Source organism: Caretta caretta, chromosome 1 (assembly GCF_965140235.1).
Source record: "Caretta caretta isolate rCarCar2 chromosome 1, rCarCar1.hap1, whole genome shotgun sequence".
Lineage (NCBI taxonomy): Eukaryota > Metazoa > Chordata > Testudines > Cheloniidae > Caretta > Caretta caretta.
Genome location: NC_134206.1, coordinates 167,915,946 through 167,937,365, shown reverse-complemented (window position 1 = coordinate 167,937,365; position 21,420 = coordinate 167,915,946). Strand labels below are relative to the sequence as shown.

Here is a 21,420-nt window from a genome sequence, read left to right as displayed (position 1 = left end):
TAAAATCCTCTGTAGGTCACCTTTACCTTCTCTTTGCCTCCTTTTCTGCATCCTGGATAGGGACAAAAATACCTACCTCACAGGTGTATTAGGAGGCTTTCTTAATTGTACGTAAAATGCTTTGAGTTCTTTGTGTGAAAAGTGTTCTAACAGCAAAGTATTGCTGCATTGCCAGACTATATTAAATAAAGGGTTTAAGTAGAGCTAGTTAGAAAACAGGAAAATATTTTTCCATTTCAGATTTGTCTTTGTTTTTATTAGCACTTCCTGCCTATACAAAATGGAAGGATGAGCATTTACTCTGGCTTTGTTCAGGACCCTATTGTGCAAGGTGCAGTACAAATACAGAGGTAGACATGCTTGCTGCTCTGAAAAACTTGGAATGCTAAACTGGAAAACAGAATAAAATTCCAAGTTATGAGAATTAATGCACATTTAGGGAAGATATAAATTATGTTATCTGATTGGCAGTGATAGTTAGGAAGTTGATGAGAGCTGCTTTTCTCACTCTTAGCTTTTTGCTTACCTAACTTTTGCTTTTTGACTAGTACCATAGAGCTACTATTTGTCATCACAACACATTATTGAACAGATATTAGAATAAGCTCTTTATCAATTATATTACTATTCTCTTCAAATAGCATTTAGTGATAGTGCTGAGTAGTTCAGCAAGCCCAGTGAAAACAGTTGGAGTGGCTTCCATTGGATGTTAGGAAATCTGATCCTGTATATTTCTCAGACAAGACCAAAGTCTGGAATTTGATAATGCTTGCAATTTTATTTTGCTGTTTTTGGTTGATTGTAAGACAGTTAGATGTAAAGCTATATAGAGTGTATTGTATTACGTATGTGATGGGCCCCAGGTTTTTTTTTTTAACGACACCATGTTTTAGAAATGCTTCTGAAATATGCTGTTGAATCACGTGTCTTTCGCATTTCTCATAAGGTTTTTATCAACTTCACAAAATGTGTACAGTTCAGGTATCTGAAAGATTTAGGCAAACCTTGGTTTACTGTACTACACACATGGACAGGAAATACTATATAGCTCACTTCTCCAAGACAAAACTTGCTAACACAGTATATAGCCAATTCCATTGTAAGCCATCTTGAGCAGTAATGAATAAGAGAAAGTTTGATCTTCCTTTGGTTTATTAGTCTGAAGTCAAAGTCCCTGATTTTTTAGAATTGTAAAGAGATCCCTCACAGTTAACTGATGATATAACTTTTGGTTAGAGTTGAAATTGTAATAGAAAAGCTGCTTAAAGTCTCTCATCAACTGAGTGATTCATACAATTAATCTTTTTACTAAAGTTGACATCTTGGGGGTTAAATAGCACAGTGGGTTAATACATTACCTTTCCTCTAGATAGGATCAAATCCAGCACAAGGAATAAGAGAAAAACCGTTTGATGGTGCACTTTTATCTGCCCCACCCAAAACCCACCACATGTGGCAGCATCTTTACTTGGGAGAGGTCCAGGACTGAGAGGGTGTGAAGAATATCACTAATTAGGATTGAAGTGGGAAGGGAGAGTAATGTGGTGAAGCTTATCTATATACACTGGCTCTGACCCCAATTATAAGACTCTTATTTTCATGAGCACCATGTTCACCTAGTTTTGAAAAAAAAATGGAGAGCTAGTGAAAGAAAAGGAGGGGGGTGGATTTCTCATGAAAGCTGAAGTTCTTTGAACTGTTCAAGAACACTCATTTTCAGAGCAGTTTGGGCTAGATGGTGTGCAAGAGTAGTGAAGAAAAGTTTTGAGTGTGCCATTTCAGTGTGAAATTTGACAAAATGATCCCTAATTACTTGAGGGTGACAATTCAGGTGTCCTTGGTTCAAAGTCTGTGTGGTGAAATGCCTTTGAAGATATTCTTGGATACGTCTTGAATGCTTAAATCAGACAGCTTAAATTTAGTTTCAAATAAAATACAAAGGGGAAGTGGATTCAGATTTGAGGGAGAAGCTTAATTTTGTAAGTTATTCTTCCCTCTAGGAACTAGGGTATTGTACGTTTTTCAATGACCATTATCAAAGTGACAAAGTGCAGCACAAAATATAAAAACGATCATTATTTATTTTATGGTACAGTACTATTGGTTAGTATTAACTGGTTTGAGACTGGGATTCCATTGTGTCTTATACACTGTATAAGTAGTACACTGTACCTGCTCCAAAGAGCTTATGATTCAAATAGAAATAAAGTACTCTTTATCCACATGTTACAGATGGGACTCAGACAGATGAAGTGACTTGCCCAAGGTCATACTGGAAGTCTGTGGCACAGTCAGAAGTTGAACCAAGACCTCATGAGTTCCAGTCCAGTGCCTTATCTGCAAGCCCATCCTTTCTCTCTGACCTATTGATTTATTAAAAATGACTTATTCATCTGCTGAATAACAATAACTTTCAAACAAAGTTTAAACTGATTTTAAATGGTGCAAAGGTATTGTGCTGACCACCTTCAAAGGGATGAATTTCACTCCAGGTGAACAGACTCTGACAGTGGCAAATCAATCGTGTGTAGTTGGGAGTGTAATCTAGGTGAGGGATTTGCAGCAAGAACCCTCTGCCCCAAAATCTGGGGACTGGTAGCAAATGCTCCTCAGCTAGATTCAACCACATTTAAGAAGGCACTTGATCAAGAGCTTAAGTCCTGTTGACTTTTAAAGTTAAACATTTATTTTAGAGCTTTCCTAAAATTGTTGCATCTGAAGAAGTGGGTTTTTTACCCACGAAAGCTTATGCCCAAATAAATCTGTTAGTCCTTAAGGTGCCACCAGACTCCTCGTTGTTTTTGTGGATACAGACTAACATGGCTACCACTCTGATTCCTGACTAGGGATATGCTTAAGTGCTTTCCCGACTAGAGATTAATTTAAGCCTGTGCTTACATTTAAGTATACGCTTATGTATCCTTGACTTAAGTGCTTTTCTAAATGCGGTTGATTTAAACATGTGTTTAAGAGCACTTCCTTAATGGGGATGTCTTCCTGCATTGGGGTATGTAGGCTATTTTGCCAGTCCCATAAGGAAAAAATACCACACCTGAGCGTTTCTTGTCCCTTACCCTTAGCCCTGGGCACAATTTGTTGGTTGAACAAAAAACTCATAAGAGAATCTATAGTTTTGGCACAAATATTTTTAGTAAATTTCATGGCAAAGGTCAGGGAAAAAATGATAAATCACCAAATGTAGTTTTCACTACATCAGCATAAACAAGAGTATAATGGTGGTGCTGAGAGGTGAGGCCCAGGGCAGAGAGAGGAGAGTGGGCTGGAGGGTGAGCACACACCACACTCACCTCTCCAGTGGCAGCTCCTGTCCTGCATGGCTGGACCTGGCTCCCCCCTCTTGGTGTTTTGATCTGACACACAGGATTGCAGCACCGCCCAGGTTTGGCTCAGACACCCATTCATAGATCGAAACCGAGGGGCAGACAGGCCAAATCTGAGTGGTGCTGCAATCATATGTGCCAGCTTACAATGCCACATGGTCTGGGGCCTAACTAAATGTCTTTTTATACCCATTTCCAAGATTTCACAGACTTCATTCAAATCCATGACAATGCTGTGGTCCTTTTCATAAGTAACACTAAAACAAAGCACTTCTTCTGGCCTGCATGGGCTGAAGTCCCAGGGGCTTTCCCCTTGCCTTTTGGTCTCTGGAAGGAGGACACACCCTTCCCTTAAAGCCCCCGGTGGGCCCGTAGGTAGCCCTTAGGTTTTACCCTGTCACTGAATCAATGTATTTTAAAATATTTAATCATTTGTACAGTGCCTAGCACAATGCAGCCTGATCTTGGCTGGGTACAGTAAGCATTAGTGTAATACTAATAATGAATAAGAATTTTAGATTTTTAATTTAGTGTGGTGCTGAGAAACAAAATATTAAACTCCTTGAAATATATTACAAAACTGTGTTATAGTATTAGGTGGGGTTTTTTTTAGATAAACATGTCATTAAAGTGATGTGTATATAAAACAATATGGTTAATAGACATTATTTGCCTTGATCTTGTCTGGCTTTGTTGCGCTCCTAGTAAAAGGCTCTGTATTGTGAAATCTTATCAATTGCTCCTCTTCACTGCTTAGGAAAGACAAATGTTGCAATTGGTCCAAGTCATGCAATGATTAGTGGAGCTTGCCATCCATCTAGTAGTTAGGCTGTAAGCTCTAGGGGGTAATACACTACCCTATTTTATGTTATAAAACTGCATTCTTATACCCATCTTCCAGAACAGCCTCATTAGCTTTCTGGCTAGCAGAAAGTTCAGGTGACCAGACCTAAGTCCTCTAATTAGACAACGGGAGACATGGCTAATATATTTTCCACCATGTCCACATATGGTTGTAATGCCTTTAAAGTACTAGACTAGTTTCTCTTTTAGTCCATGACTGCAGACCTTCCAGGTCCAGTGGACGCACTTGAAGACGCTGACCTCTGTAGTGATGAAAGATCATGTCTAAGGAAAACATTTTTTTGTTCTCTTAGAAAATGTTACGTGCTCATCAGCTAAATGGTCTGGAAGTTCCACTCACTGTAAGTGAAAGTTATATGCACATCACCCCCTATGGAGTGCTTTTGTATTTTTAGCCTCTTTCAAACTCCTTTTATCATTTCCATAATGAAAAATCGCCTCTTCCTTCTCTATCCAATACATGTGACTACACTGTGTGTCTGTTAATATTTTCAGTTTTCAGATTTAGTTTGTGTTCTACTAGTTGCCATCAAGGGAAGAATCTCCTGGAAATAGTTTTTTGTGATTTGAATCCATTAAACCAGACGGCTAGATATCCTGCCCTTCCCTCCTTGGCTTAGTCAGTCCAGCAGAAGTAGGCAAGAAACTTGATCTGGAAGTGTTCACTTCTTCAGATCACCAGTTCTGACCTTTTGTTCCTCTTAGGGCAGCTTCCAAAGCAACAGCCAGCTTGGAGATGTGTTCACATCACTTTTCCCAAAAGAAGAACAGAGTGATTGTGTGAATGTCAAACAGTGCAGAGGTCTGGCTCAGATCAGCACTCGAATGTTAATTGCTTATCTTAACTTTGTTGACATCCCGGGGCTGCAAAACTTGGCTAGAAATTTGGCAAGGTTGATTTCTCTCAAGATTTTCATTACTTCCTTCTTCTGAACCCAGCAGAGCCAGGACATCCATATGTACAAAAGACATTTTGTGTACAAAAGACATTGGGGGGCGGTGATAGCTCAGTGGTTTGAGCATTGGCCTGCTAAATCCAGAGTTGTGAGTTCAATTCTTGAGGGGGCCATTTGGGATCTGGGGCAAAAATTGGGGATTGTGGTCCTGCTTTAAGCAGGGGGTTGGACTAGATGACCTCCTGAGGTCCCTTCCAACCCTGATATTCTATGATTTGTGGGCAGGGAAGTTCTTTGACTCTCAGAAAAACTTGATACAAGTTTAGGGTGAAGGTTGGGTTGGTTTTGGAGGCAAAGTCACTTATTTTGAGGAGGGCCTTGTATCTGTGAAATCCAGTGAAAAAGTGACTGGTAATTCCCACTCCTGTGCACACAGGTTTCCCCAACTTAATCAATCCATTGGGTGGGGAGCTTAGTTCCTCTTGGAAGTAAGTTGTTTTGTTGCTGAAGTTTTTCTGTTCTATTAATCATTTCTTCCCTGAGATGAGAATTCTTTGTACTCCTTCACCATTTGATACGAGCGACAGACATTCAGTTGCTTTCTATTAGCAACAAGAAAAACGGAGGGGGAGACATTTGAAAAAGCAGCTTGATGGCATTGGTGCTGCTCCAAGCAATTTATACTGAGGTGAGTCTCTGATCTTGACCATTTTTTCCCTGAGGAAGAGCTCTGGGTAAGCTCAAAAGCTTGTCTCTTTCACCCACAGAAGTTGGTCCAGTAAAAGATATTACCTCATCTCTCTCATATCCTGGGACCAACACAGTTACAACAACACTGCATACATTTTTTTCATGGCAGAACTGGAGATCCCTTTGGATCCTCCCCAGCCTCAGAGGCTTGTATTATCTGGATTTGGTGAGGGTTTGAGAGAGGTTATTTTTGGACAGTTACCAGGAAAGCTGGTTGAAAAATGCAGAGCATTTTTTGTGAAAGCTTTTACATTTTCCTTGAAAAAAATCTTCATTAATTTCAAATTTTTGAAAAAGATTGGCTGTGCTGTAAGCTGGCCACACAAGTGCAAAAAAACACTAACATTTTGAAAAACGTTGCCAAATATTTTCAGCCATCTCTAGCCACCACCTTTGGGAGTGGGGGAGTGAGTTTGGTATTGTTAGAATGTAGGCTAGATGGTCAGCCTCCATTCCAGTTTTGTAGAAGAAAAAAGCTTGTACCAATGGCAAATTTCCCAGTATCTACTCAGATTGTGATTTGCAGGCATTGTCAAGCTGCTTCTCTAGGCTGGGATTTTCAGTGGGACTTAACCAGTCATCCACTGAATTTCTGGATCCCCTTACCACAGATTCTCTCTGGCCCTTCGTCACCTTTCCCAGATTCCTCCAAGACCTCTTCCCCCTGGTAGCTTTACCATTTCCCCTAATGTGGGCGGGAAGGGGGATGAGCCACCCGTGGTTGTGGGGGGCAGAGACGAGAATCTCTTTCCTCCCCTGCCTGTCAGGAGGCCAGGCCCTGGAACGTCCGCTCTCCCCTTCCTGCCTGTCAATGCAGCGGCTGGGAGGGAAATGGTATCTTTCTTGCAGCTCTGCTGCTGCCTGATTGCGTACCCCCATCAACAGCTGATCAGCAGCTGCGGGACAGGACCCAGAGGCAATAAGAAGTAGAGCTAGATTCCTGGACTTTTATACTGAGGTGAGTCACCTCACCAGTGGCTTCTTCCTGTTACTCCTTCACAGGGGGCTGGAAGTTAGGGGGAGGCACTGTTGTCCCCCTCTACCCTAGAGTTGGAGGAAAATGTTCTTTTTCTCCCTTCTTAGGCCAAGGATAGGCTGCTATTTATGGAGCAAGACTAATAATTTGCTTCTCTTCCTTGTATTAAGGGGAACTTATATTCCTCTCTATCTAACACAAACAGTTTATTATTTTTGTAAAGGAGAGACAAGGTAGGAAAACAGAAGACAAGTACACTCAGAGCCAGCATTTCTAGAATGTGAAAAACATCCATTTTATCCAACTGAGCAGCAAGCTGTGAATCACAATCATGCTTCTGAAGTGCAAATGCAAGCAAAAGATAAAGATCATTGCATTGTATAATCTCATCATGTTGGTACTGAGTCTAATTGCTGTCCTCCTGGGATTTTCAGGCTTGCATATGTCCATGGAGAGGTGGATACATTATTATTTATACTGTGGTAGCATCTGGAAGCCCAACTCAGGATCCCCATTTTGCTAGGGACTCTACAAACACAGGCAAAAAGACAGTCCCTGCTCCAAAGAGTTTACAATTCATCGATTCCCAAGCCAGAAGGGACCAGAATGATCTAGTCTAACTTCCTTTATAACACAGGCTAGAGAACGTCCCCCAAAATAATTCCTAGAGCACATCTTTTAGAAAAACATCCAATCTTGATTTTAAAATTGCCAGTCATGGAGAAGCCATCACAGCCCTTGGTAAGTGGTTCCAATGACTAATTACCCTCACTGTCAAAAATTTATATTTCCAGTCTGAATTTGTCTAGTTTCAACTTCCCACCACTGGATTGTGTTAGAACTTGTTCACTAGATTGAAGAGCTCATTATTAAATATTTGTTTCCCATATAGATACTTACAGACTGTAATGAAGTCACCCCTTAATCTTCTCTTTGTTAAGCTAAATAGACAGCTCCTTGTGTCTATCACTGTCACTATAAAGCATGTTTTCTAATCCTTTCATCATTCTTGTGGCTCTTCTCTGAGCCCTCTCCAGTTTATCTTGAATTGTGGGCACCAGAACTGGACACAATATTTTAGCAGCAGTTGCACAAATGCCAAATAGAGAGGTAAAATAACATCTCTACTCCTACTTGAGATTTCCCTTTTTAGGCATCCCAGGATACATTAATGCTTTTGGCCACAGCACCAAGCTGATTATCCACCACAACCCCCAAGTCTTTTTTAGAGTCACTACTTCCCAGGCTAGAGTCCCCCAATCTGTAAGTAATGGCCTACATATTGTTTGCTTGCGCCCTTCATCAAGGCATCCAGATCTCTCTGAATCAGTGACCTGTTCTCTTCATTATTTACCACTCCTCCAATTTTTATGTCACCTGCAAACTTGATCAGTGATTTTATGTTTTCTTCTTGATAAAAATGTTAAATAGTGTAGGGCCAAGAACCAATCCCTGAGGGATCCCACTGGAAACATACCCACTTGACAATGATTCCCCATTTACAATTTCATTTTGGGATCTATCAGTTAGCCAGTTTTTAATCTATTTAATGTGTGCTATATTAATTTTATATCATTCTAGTTTTGTTATCAAAATGTTGTGTGGTACCAAGTCAAACACTTTATGAAAGTCTGTTACATCAATATGATTACTTTTATCGACCAAACTTGTAATCTCATTAAAAAATCAAGTTAGTTTGACGGGATCTATTTTCCACAAACCCATGATTTGCATTAATTACATTACCCTCCTTTAATTCTATACAATGTAAGTACGTTAGGAATTTAGTGAAATTCTGCCTTATTCATATATCTACAGTAGGATGAGTCGGAATCTACCAGTCTTCTTTGGATCCAGAAAGAACCTAGAATAAATTCTTCTAGGTTTTCCTGAAGTGAAACTAGTATGATGGGACTTAATACTACCAGACCTTTTTCTTTGTCGGTGGGTTAGAAAGATACCTGCAAAAAGAAGTCCAGGGACTTCTTTGGAGTCTGAGGAAAAAACCCTTTATTACTGTTACAGCCCACTTGTCTTAAATAAATCAGCCCAAAAATCAAAGAAATCCCTCTTCTAATCTCAGAGATAAGAAGGCTCTTGTGCTTGCAGGCATTCATTGTGTTTGGTCTAGACTTTTCTCAAAGGGAGTCCTGGGGCATATTTTGGGGGAAGAATTATTACAGATCTATTGAGCCTGAAGCTTGAAATAAATGCAATTATACTATAATAATAATAATAATAATATAACATAATATCAAAGTTGGTAGTCTCTGGAGTGACCCAGTGTAGCTGTATTGTTGATTTCTAGGGGTCCTGAGTCTAAATAAGGAGATTGTTCAGTTCAGAAGAATCCTCAACAGATTTTTCTAATGATTTTTGAAATAATTTAGTGCCATCAGACTAGATTATTCCTTGATCTAGAGTTTGTATTTAAAGCTCTTAAACACAGATTTATTCTAGCTAATAGTCCTTGAGGAAAATCTTGTTATAGAATGGGGTAAATGAAAGTTCAGGGTGTAAATGCTTCAAATTTCTTTTAATCTTTATTTGGAGGTTTCTGATTTGTAGAAGAGGGATTTCCTAAAGCCTCTCAAAAAGATGCAACACAAACAACAGCTAGGACTGTCACAGCCTCCCATGTCATGTAGGATATTAGCCACTCCTTCTTTGTTATCATCTAGAGATTGATCTCTGGACCTTCAGAGCTAAAACTTGAAACTTGCCTTCCTTCCTCCCACTACCTTGCACTGGAAAACAGTAGCGGGCTTGTGAGAGACATTGTCTTCTGTGGGAGGAGATTTCCTGGCATGGAACCAAGAAGCAACTTTGTGCTGAAAAGCAGGCTGTTGGTGATATAGACAGGCTGGGGCATGAAGGTCTCCTGCTTGGATAAGGATGGGCATGGAGGGGTCTGTCTTCTGTAGCTGGGAGTGGGAGGAATTGGAAAGTAGAGTGGTGTTGGTCAAACTGGTAGAGACAGAGAAAGAGGGGAACCAAATTAATTCAACCTTCTTTGCAGGGTCAGATTAACTCTCCTGTGGGCCCAGGGCTATTAGATTTTGTGGCACGTCTCTGCAGGCCCTGGGGGAAAAGGGGCAGCAGGTCTGTGTGCGCTGCCCAAGCCTGCAAGCGCCACCCCATCTCTCCCATTGGCCGGGAACCATGGGAGAGGTGCTAGCAGCCGTCCGCTTCCAGGAGTGACATGGGGCTATGGCAGGCAGGCAGCCTGGAGATCGCTGCCTGTTATTTATTTTTGTGGGGCCCCCTATGCCAGGGCCCCCCTTGAGCCAGGGCCCTGGGCTGCAGCCCCTAAAGCCCCAGCCTTTATCTGGCCCTGCTTCTTTGGAATGTCTCCTCCTCCTCCTCCTCTTTCTCTCCTTTTCTAATGTGCACACCACCATATCTAGGAGCTAGATACAAAAGTAATGGCCACATTATATATGCTAGAAAATTACTGAATTTCTCTCTCCAATTTAAGCAACCTTTTCCATAGAAATCGTGGTGACTGTTTCCATCAGAAACGTTGCTAGCCATTATAGTACTCGTCTTAGGGTGCCTACTTTGTGCCTCTGAAAATCTCCCCTTTTGGATCTGAAGGAATTATTTATTTTTATTTTTAGATCAATGAAATATTTTGCAGCACCTGCCCCATCCATAGGAATAACGAGGTTTTTCTCTTACTGTTACTAGTTTTCAGCAAGAATGGAGCACACTGTGTTGGGGGGTGAGGTAGAAAAATCTATTGTATTTATCTATTTAGATTTTATTAGCTTAAGAGGATACTTTACTGATTTGCTGTTTCTTAACAAGTGGAGTCTGTTTCTGAAGTTTTTTTGTTCAAGTATAGCTACTTTCAAATCTGTATGTCCAGAAAGATTGAAGTGTTCTCCTGGTATGTATGTTACCATTCCTAATGTCCGATTTGTGTCCATTTATTCTTTTATGTAGGGAGTGTCCAGTTTGGCCAATGTACATGGCAGAGGGGCATTGCTGGCACATGATGGCATATATAACATTAGTAGACGTGTAGGTGAATGAGCCCATGATGGTGTGGCTGATGTTGTTGGGTCCTCTGATGGTGTCGCTAGAAGAGATATGGGGTAGATATAGCTATACTTGAACTAGAAGTAGCCATACTTGAACAAAAAGACTTCAGAAACAGGCTTCAAAGAGAAACTGCAGAACTAAAATTCATTTGCAAATTTAACACCATTAATTTGGGCTTGAATAGGCACTGGGAGTGGCTGGCTCATTACAAAAGCAGCTGTGCCTCTCCTGGAATTGACCACCTCCTCATCAATTATTGGGAGTGGACTACATCCATCCTGATCGAATTGGCCCTGTCAACACTGGTTCTCCACTTGTGAGGTAACTCCCTTCTCTTCATGGATCAGTATATAATGCCTGCATCGGTAATTTTCACTCCATGCATCTGAAGAAGTGTTTTTTTACCCGCGAAAGCTTATTCCCAAATAAATCTGTTAGTCTTTAAGGTGCCACCGGACTCCTTATCATATTAACACAGTAATTCATACTCACTCACGGCTTTTGGCTTTTTAGACAGGCATATATTCAGATTAACATAAATAAGGGGCCAAATTCTGTCCTCAGATATGCTGCTCATGAGGAAACCCATTCATGCACATCTGAGGAGAAGATGTGGCTCGAACTCTGATTTCCAACAGAATATTGATAGACTGAAAAATTTTTAATTTGCCCAGCTGCAGAGAGAAGCAGAAGTCCAGGTACTCTACAGGTCAGAGGATTTCCACCTTTATTCTTTCCACTGATATGTCAGAACAAATTAAATTAATGAAAATCTTTACTGTGTCTAAAAGCAAAATTCAAATAAAGACATGGTGTTACCAAGGTGTATGCTAAATTTCGCCAACCATAGAACTTGTTGTTTTCCACCTTTGTACATCCTCTACTTCAATTGCAGGACAGGTATCTTGTCTTCATACCTGTCTATAAAATTGTTCAGACTGTTGGTACTATACAAATAATCAACAATTAAAACTAAACCGCACTTAGGAAAATAAAATGGACACAACTGTTATGCAACTACTTGACTTTTTTTTAATGTGATTTGGCTTGCTCCCTAATTTGAACAATTCCCCTATCCTGGCTGTGCCTCCTAGTTCTTCGCATGAATTAGTGAGGTCCTAGTGTATTTACAATTTAATTTTAAACACCTGTTGTGTCCTCCTTTGTGAAATTGATTACTGCCTTAGTTCTTATCAATTCATTTTCATAATGTACTTTTTGGCTAGCCCAGAAAACATGAAGATAAGAGTCTTGAAGTGCATAAATCAGTGTTTTACTGACCCATGAAAGAAATTATCCATGAAACTATCAGTAATTAACTCACATATCTCATTCCCTGCAAGTTGCCAGCTCTCCATGATAAATGTGACCATAGAATTGCTTAACATATTAAACCCTGAACTGGATCTGCTGAGAGACTTCCACTGCTTTTGGTCAAAGTTTAAAGATGTTTTCAAAGCTTATGATCCAGGCTATTTATACTGTGTGCTAAAAGTCCTCCAATGTGTGCAGCAGAGCATCATTGAATTATGAAACAGAATTAATTGATTACAAAGTCACTTTTCAGTTCCATTGTAAAAATGTACCGCAGAGTCAGACTATAACTACTACCTTATTTGAATTTAAGGTATAATGTCCTCTGCATGCAAACTTCCACCCAGTGAGAGTGCGGGACAACAAGCCCAGAAACACTTCAGAGACAAATGAATTAGAAGGTCTATGGAGTCTAAGGAACTGATTTACACTTAAAACTTACTTTGGCACAGCTATGCTGCCAATCCCGCCCCGAGCAACCCCCTGAGTAGACACAGCTGACAGAAGAGTGTTTTTATTGGCATAGCTAATGTCATTTGGAGAAGTGGTGGTGTTACACTGGCAGAACAACTCCTGTTGGCATATGCTGCATCTACATTAGGGGGCTCTGTTGAGGTAGGCTCAGTAGTGTAGATATAGCCTAAGATGAGGTTTGTGAGGATGGGAAGAGTGATGGTTGAAGCAACTCTTAGGCCTGACTTAGACGCTTAGGGCTTGTCTACATGGTGGGGTGATGCACTCTTTGGGTATGTGATTTTTAAACTATGTAGATGTGTTATGCATTAATTGGTCCATGTATCCTGCTGGTGCACTTTAGCATAGTGCTATTTGAAACAGTACTATATTAAAGCATACTAGGGATCCGTTAGTGTGCACCAGCAGGGTCTACACAGACCAATTAATGTGCAACACATTCGTACAGTTTAGAAATCACACCCCAGAAGAATGCATTACCTTACTGTGTAGACAAGCCCTAGATTGAGATCAACAGTGTCTTAACAGAAGCTCCTGCTTTCTTCAAGTGAATATGTGGGAGAGGGAGATCACATTTGCTACAGACGTTTTTCTTGGAGCTAGTTTTCTGTCATGAATAGCTGCGGGAAGAGTAGAGCATGGGCAGGGAGCTGCTGTAGGGTTTCAAAGCTCTGCAGGGCTGCCTGCTCCACCTGTAAGACTCCCCTGATCTCACAAGTATTATGGCCCTTACTGCCACAGGCTGCCCCCTACAACAGCCTCACAGTGTCACCTTCTGCTCTCCTCTCTTACAGTCTCCGCAGGAGAGGACCTGCCATGCAGCAGTTTTAAACCCCACTGGAGTGAGGCACTTTGCTCAATGGAACTTCCAAATGCTGCAGGGCATCCACAGCCTCCTGCAAGCTCTTCGGGTCACTAAACGTAGTGTGGGCTTCTTTCTGCTACTGTACACCCCTTCTGCTACAGCTCCCCTCCTGGGGAGTCCTATGCAGTTCAAGAGGTGCTGCATGCCTCCTCTCGTCTTGCACTGTGAGTAAAGCTCATGGCAGTATCCTTACCCCTTCCCCATCAAATTTTTTAAATACGGTCCCTGGGCAGGGGTTGCTCTGGTCCTTACTTTATCCTTTTTAAAGGCAGAAGTTTGGAGGGAGGTACAGGAAATCTACAGAACTACCCTTGTGGGGAAAACAGGAAAAAATAGGCAAGAAAAAGAGAGCAGGAAGGTAAAATGGTTGTCAGTACAGCAAAAGAGCAGAAGAACCAATGCTTTGGGAACCTGTGCAGCTGCATAATCGAATGATAGGTAGGGACCTACCTATGACAATCCTTGAAGGAAAGAGCCCTCAAAGATTCTGAGAAGCTTTCTGTATCTTGTCTATGTACCTTCATGTTCTGGCTGCAACTTGCTTCCAGAGAGATTCTTGATCTCAGTAACATGCCACATCATGCCAGCTACTGTATATTGTATCCCTCAGCCAGCCAGTTCTGTTCCACTTACACAAGTGCAACATGGGTATAGCTTTGATAGGAATTACAGCTCTCTGAATGAAGGCAGAATTAGGCTCCAAATGTGGGATGCGGGGAAAAGGAACAAACAACCACTTCTGACTGCTGCCTCCACGCAACCTTTCCTTTGCAGGAAGAAGAGTTCTGATTTTTACTAATGAGATTCTGTCAATGTTCCTTCACCACTCTGAACTCTAGGGTACAGATGTAGGGACTTGCATGAAAGACCCCCTAAGCTTATTCTTACCAGCTTAGGATAAAAACTTCCTCAAGGTACAAACTTTGCCTCGTCCTTGAACCCTATGCTGCCACCACCAAGCGTGTTAAACAAAGAACAGGGAAAGAGCCCACTTGGAGACGTCTTCCCCCCAAACTATCTCCCCATGCTCTACGCCCCCTTTCCTGGGGAAGGCTTGATAAAAATCCTCACCAATTTGCATAGGTGAACACAGACCCAAACCCTTGGATCTTAAGAACAATGAAAAAAGGAATCAGGATCTTAAAAGAAGAATTTTAATTAAAGAAAAAGTAAAAGAATCACCTCTGTAAAATCAGGATGGTAAATACCTTACAGGGTAATCAGATTCAAAACATAGAGAATCCCTCTAGGCAAAACCTTAAGTTACAAAAAGACACAAAAATAGAAATATACATTCCATTCAGCACAGCTTATTTACCAGCCATTTAAACAAAAAGAAATCTAACGCATTTCTAGCTAGATTACTTACTAATTTAACAGAAGTTCTGAAGAGCATTCCTGACCTGGTCCCAGCAAAAGCATCACACAGACAGACAGACCCTTTGTTCCCCCCCACCTCCAGCTTTGAAAGTATCTTGTCTCCTCATTGGTCATTTTGGTCAGGTGCCAGCGAGGTTATCTTAGCTTCTTAACCCTTTATACCCTTTTTACAGGTGAAAGGGTTTTGCCTCTGGCCAGGAGGGATTTTATAGCACTGTGGACAGAAAGGTGGTTACCCTTCCCTTTATATTTATGACAGATTCAATAATGTAAAATAAATTTGTGAGAGAGTAGAAGCACTTCACCCATTTGACAAGTGGGGAATCAGCCTGACAACGGTGGTCAAACAAGTGCAGAGCTATGGAATCTGCTTACAAAGGTTCACCCCAGTTTCTACAATGGTAGCACATGGTTCTTCCATAATTTGATTACTGCCTAGCGCAGTTTAGTGAATGATGAGTACCCCAACTCCATAATAAATATAAATCAAGAAAAAACCACGGGAAGTCGCATGGGAAACTTGATCGTGCCTGGAGTTTCTTGCTAATTTTTTAAGATGGGATAAAGTTGCCATTGAAATGCAGGCAGCAGCCTTGTGTTTGTAAACCAAAGCTCCTAAAGGAGGAAAACAAGATAGAAATGGATATTCTAACAATAGAAATCAGAACATACAATATGTTCCATAGTGGCATCCAGTGCAATAAAGAACAAAGAGAGGATTACACTGGCTGTAAGCAGATGGTGTACACTTGCCTCTTTTATCAGATTCATAAATCTGGGTCCAAAACGCCATGGCTTGTGTCTGTGGCACTGCAGGGAGCTGACAGTCATTTGGGAGGCACGCTGGGAGGCCACTGCTACCATGTAAACAGCATCATACATCAGAGCTGCTTCAGTCTGCATGAAAAACAGAAGGGGGTTCATTAATTTGCATCTTTCTTCCCCCTCCCCTTTTGTCATCTCAGAACGAACATCCTATTCTACTCATGAGAGATTAGGCTACTTCTTTTCTGCGACTCTCATGTGAGTCCAAAGTTAAAACAAGAGACAGGCCTTGTTTCTTATGCCTTGTGTTAATTTGTGCTACCAGGTATTGCTGAGCAAAATATTTAACAATCAGATGGAAGAGAAAGGAAGAGTGGTCTAGTGGTTAAGGCACAGGAATGAAGAGATTCGCATTTTATTCCTGTCTCTGCTGTAGATTTCCTGTGTGATACCGGGGAAGTCATTTGGGGTGGAATTTTCACAAGTGCATCAGGCAAGATTTTGAAAAGACTAAGTGATTTAGGAGCCTCAGTCTCATTTTCAGAAGTGCCTTGAAGTCTGATTTTTAAAGGTATTTGGGTGCCTAAAGATGCAGAGACTTGCCTTGTGAGATTTTCAAAAGTGCAGTCAATCCCACTAGTTACTTCTCTATTTTCAGGTGCTTAAATACCTTTAAAATCTGTACTTTAGGCACTTAGGCTTTTAGGCTCCTAAGTCTCATTAAAAGTCTATAGGATTTAGGAGCTTAAGTGTTTAGTCACTTTTGAAAATGGGACTTTGGCATTTTTGAAAACTTTACCTGAAGTGTTACTGCAAGTCAATGGGACTTGTTTCACTGAGGAGTTTTTGACAATCCCACTCTTACTCTCGGCCTCAGTGATCCCTTTATATAAAAGGGGGATAATTTTTACTCACCTCACGGGGATGTTGTCAGAATTAATTCATTAATATGCTACATTATTTATTATAAATATACTGACTAATTCAGAAGTAAATTTGGGCCTAAGAAAAAGCTAATGACTTTGCAGATGAGAAACTGGACTCATTTATATGAACTACATAGCTAAACCATTTTTTATTCTTTTTCCCTGGTGTTCCTTTGGGAAATTAACAGATCTGATTCTTTGTCTGTTTCATTTACCTAAGTAAATTATAATGGCATCAGTCTTTTCAGCACTGAAGGCTTTTGCTGGCAATCAAATGTGATCTGAATGTACTTGCTAATCTTAATATACTGCAGACGAGGAATCACTCCTAACACCCCTGGTCAGGCTCTGCACAAAACAAAGCTCCCACAATCAAAAATGTTATAAATGGCGAGATGCACTTCAGGAGACAATAGCAGCTGTACTGTGGGCCAAGTGTCTTTAAAAGTTCCAAACAGATCCTGTTGACTAAGATCCTAATCCAAAACCCCATGAAGTCAAGGGAAAGACTCTCGTTAACTTCAATAGACTTTGGATCAGGCTTGAAATTAGGCTGACTAGGGCAAATTCATCTAGGGTTTGACTCTATTTCACTGGAGTTACACTCAGGATGAATTGGGCCTAGAGAGTTTGAGGATTTCTGGTGGAAATGCTTCACAGCAGATCTCAGTTTTCATCACTATAGTGGTCAGACCGTACCATTACTTCAAAATAAGATGCATATATCGTTTGTCAATGGCAGCATTGTCTGTGTTGGTACTGTTGGGTATGGAGCTGGAAATGGTTGATCAAAGTTCACTGCTTTTATAATTGTTAATATTCATCCATCTTGCTGTGTGACATTGAGCCAGTCACTTTACCTCTCTGACTCTACTTCCCCTTGATCCTTTGTTCATTTCTCTATTTAATGCTCAATCATGTGGCTGCACTGAGGAATGAGAGGGCACCTTGCTTCACTACATGGGCCACCCATTCTGTAGGTAGCTGTGCAGGGGGAACAGAAACCTCTGTGGGATCACGACATCTCCCGCATTGTGCACGTGGTCAGGAGAGAGTGGAGAATGGCTCTGCGCTGGCCGGCCTAGCTGCCCAAGTGCACTGGGAGACGTATGCTGTGCCAGATATAGAGCTGCTACTTATCTACTGGAGCAACCAAGTGGCAGATTGTGACATAATCCCAATAATCACCCCAGGTACATTCCTGGAAATGCAATTTGAGTGGGGAAAGGCCGTACTGCTGTGAGGGTTGGTAAAATATGGCAATGGATTGTTGGTAAGAATCTGGTCCAGTGTTACAGCAATGCAAATCATCACCCTCTGATGGTAGTTGATGGCCTATGTGAAATAAGTTGGTTTGTTCTTCTTCAATTTTTAATTTTTTCAATGAAAAGGCCAAACATTGTGTTGGCATGGAGACTGCAACTGCTTTCTCACCACTAGTAGCCAGCACTGTTACACTATCCTGCCAGGGTAGTGCAAGCTTCAACTGCTGCTCGGGCTAAACCTGTTCTCTGGCTTGACAAATTAACTTAGTAGGCCTGTCAGCTGCCTGCCATTCACTTAAAAATACAACCACATGGAAAAGTCATAAAAACCAAATCGGGGTGTGCATTGCTTGGGTGTTATAGACATGGCTATGACCTCATGGACACTAATCAAAAAGTGACAGTTTTATGCAGGTTTCACAGTTCAAAAATGATTGTGATCATCACAAAATCATTTTACCAGCTGCTAGTCGATGTGGACTAGAATGAGCTGATATTTTGTAGAAAACATTACATTAAAAAAAAAAAACATCTACTCTGCATTCACAACAACAAACAGGAGTATATACAGACATTTCTGGTTGGCTAGCCTGAGATCTATGCATTTCCCAGAAGATCTCAAAGCATCTGTGTCATTAAAGCCATTCCAGACCTTCTTGAGTAGCCTGAAGAGCAGAACACATCAGAAATTCTGTGTAGTGAACTGTCTTGAGTGTTTCCATGTAACTTTTGCCCTTAGTATGGGTTTTTCTACAAAAAAATGATAGCGTCCTACCTCTTCTACAATGGTTAGGTGAAATAGGGTAAATCAGGGGCAGAGATTCAGCCTTTGAATTTCTCATTATTTTGATTTTAATATTTTATTTAGATGATTGCACACAAATCCGGGTATCTCATTGTGAGAATCTTTCCATTTTCCCCACACCATGCAAATGCCATTTTGTGAACTAGAAGGGGCAAATCTTGCATTAATATTAGAAAGTTTAATCATTCTCCTGATAATGTGTAACTTGTCAACTCCTCACTGTCTAATGAATTACAGCAGTCATTGGCAATCCCTTGAGGCTGAGGATCATCTCTTTCACAGGTTATATGTTCCATGAGTCCTTGGAGGTGACTGAGGAATCCCATCCTTGGGCCACAGGCTTGTGAGCATACATTGCAGGTGGTGCTGGAAGACAGGGTTGGGCCTTCATTGCTGCGTGATAGTTGTCTTTCCTTTCTTAAAGCAGTATTGTAGGTCTCTACCAAACTAAATAAATGAACTTGCTATGAATGTTTAAAGTAAGCACAGCTGATTAGTAACCTTGTCTGTTTATATTGTCTCAAGACATCTGAGCAAATTTGGACATATGGAAAAGGAAGGTTCTGCCTAATAAAAGAGGAGATCTAAACTCTGTCTTATACCCCAATCCTGCAATCAGATCTGTGTGGGTGAATGGCTCTGCCTGCACGTATCCTATTGCAGGACTGGGGCCTTACATTGTAAATTCCTAGGGCAGAGACACTATCTACTCCATCTTGTATATTGCTGTAAGGATGCTATCAAAGAATTTTTTCAAATTTTTGCTGAAGATAGTTGATCTGGGAAATTCTCTGTAATGATTAGTGTGTTTCAAAATGACACCAGGAAACATTTTATAATAAAGTCTGATTCCATACTGCGTCCCACATCATTCAATTCATGTTAAGAATGTTATCAGATGCTGGAAAACAATGCCAAAATCCAGAACCGTGTTCATTAGACTTAATCAGTTCAATTGTTTCTATTTTTTCTTTTGATCCTTTGAAGGGGCACACTCCCCCCGCCCCCATTTCCAACAAGATGATACCTTTCACTTATCTCTAAATTACATCTTCAAAGCCAGAGTGCTGCTGTAGATGATCGGAATGGAGAGAAAAGGCACTTTTCCAATTTAAAAATGCTATTACCTGCCTACACATACAGTATCTTTCCTTGTAGATTACTAATACTATAGCTCTCTGGAAGTTTTTATCTCTTCTTATATTCATCAAATTCTGAACTTTCCTAGAGAAATGAGACTGCTGCAGTGCATTTGACAAGAGAGAGATAAATGATAAGCACAAAGCACCTTGTCAGAGTGCTTTGTAACTCATCTATTCACGTGAGTGTCACTGGTTGTCACATCCTATATTCCTGCTCATGTGAATATTCCCATTAACTATTTATGTAATTAAGAGCTGCAGTAGTTGGCCCATAATTCTTGGGGAGATGTTGGACACTAAATTACACGTCAATTTTGTTTCTTAAGTGTCTTCCTTGCTGTCCCTTGCTTTCTTCCCCTCTACTGATCCAGATAAATATGGGGAATTAAGAAAAAAACATCTGTGTTTATCCTTGGATTGGAATAGAATTGGAAAGGCATCTATAGCCATCTGCTACAAGTCCATGCTGTGGTTATTCACTTACTGTCATCATGCCATCCAGGAGGCCAGTTTCTGGTTTGGGCGGTGCCTGCAGTCGTTCCATCGACCACTTTTCAATAACTGATGTAACCTGTGGATTGTCAATGTTGAGCAGGCGAAACCCCGTCATGTTTACGCCACTGTATCTGTAGGGTTCCAGATCTAATGCAAATAGATCCTAAATCATCATTTAAAAAACAAAAAACAAAACACACTTTCAAGATGCTGTATTATTTTTAGAGCAAACTATTTGTCTTGAAGTCTATACAATTTTTTGTCATTTTCAATCAAATGCTCATATATTTTTTTCCATTGTATCTCTTCCCTCCGCACTCCTGCAAACAATAGTGACAACATTTGTGAATAGGCTTTTTTTACAAATTTCATACCTGGTTTGTTGGAACATAAAAATCAGTTCCCCACAACAGCACTATTCTACAGGAAAGCTGCACTTCAATATCTGGTTTTGATTTATCAGTCCTCTCATAATGCTACATCTATCACAAACCAACATGAAGAATTGGTTGTCCAAAATTAAGTATACTTCTCAATCCTGGGAATGAAGATTCCCGATGTGGAGAGTAATACAATTTTATGACTTGCGAACCCCATTTTTCTCCTGCCTTGCCAGCTACAGGTAACTTGCTGTCAATGTCTAATGTATGTGTCAGGCCAGTGCAGAGTAACTCCATGTGCATTAGACACTTGAAGTTTTCAGGGCAGGGAAAGAATGAGTATTGTAAGTGACATAATTCCATGATACTTTTCAAAACTAATGTTCTGCAATGAAAATGTGAGATGTGCTTGCTAGAGCTGGTTTGCATTTCAGAACAAAATCTTGCCGGTATCAGCAGACCAGTGAAGCAACAAATGATCAGGTCATGGCTGTGTACTGTTATCACCCTTAAAGTGTCAACATTTACAACATCACAGCAATTCCTTGCTCTGAGTGTAGGGGATATACAGCACTGCCTCAGATATTGTAGCATGCCAACTGTCTGGTAAGTGTTGACTTTTTAAAGTTGAATTTACTAATCTTTGACGAAGGAGGAAAGCCCACATCCAGTCTTAAAATGTGGTGTGTATTTTTGGGGGAGATTAGAGTGAGTTGCATGGGAAGTTTTTCAAGA

At 40.7% G+C, this 21,420-nt stretch overlaps 1 protein-coding gene across 6 annotated transcripts in view; it reads right to left on the bottom strand.

The window, feature by feature from the left end:
• Nucleotides 1–21,420, bottom strand: part of GRIK1 (glutamate ionotropic receptor kainate type subunit 1) — a 238,157-nt gene that overhangs the window by 61,000 nt on the left and 155,737 nt on the right. For all 6 annotated transcript variants that reach the window (XR_012670308.1, XM_075133209.1, XM_075133214.1 and 3 more), the window contains 2 exons: nt 20,295–20,468; nt 15,661–15,804 (listed from right to left, as the gene is read on the bottom strand). Coding sequence is in view for 5 of the 6 variants with exons in the window: in XM_075133209.1 (XP_074989310.1) it covers nt 15,661–15,804; nt 20,295–20,468 (318 nt within the window). In the remaining variant the exon portion in view is untranslated. The remainder of the gene's footprint in view (nt 1–15,660; nt 15,805–20,294; nt 20,469–21,420) is intronic.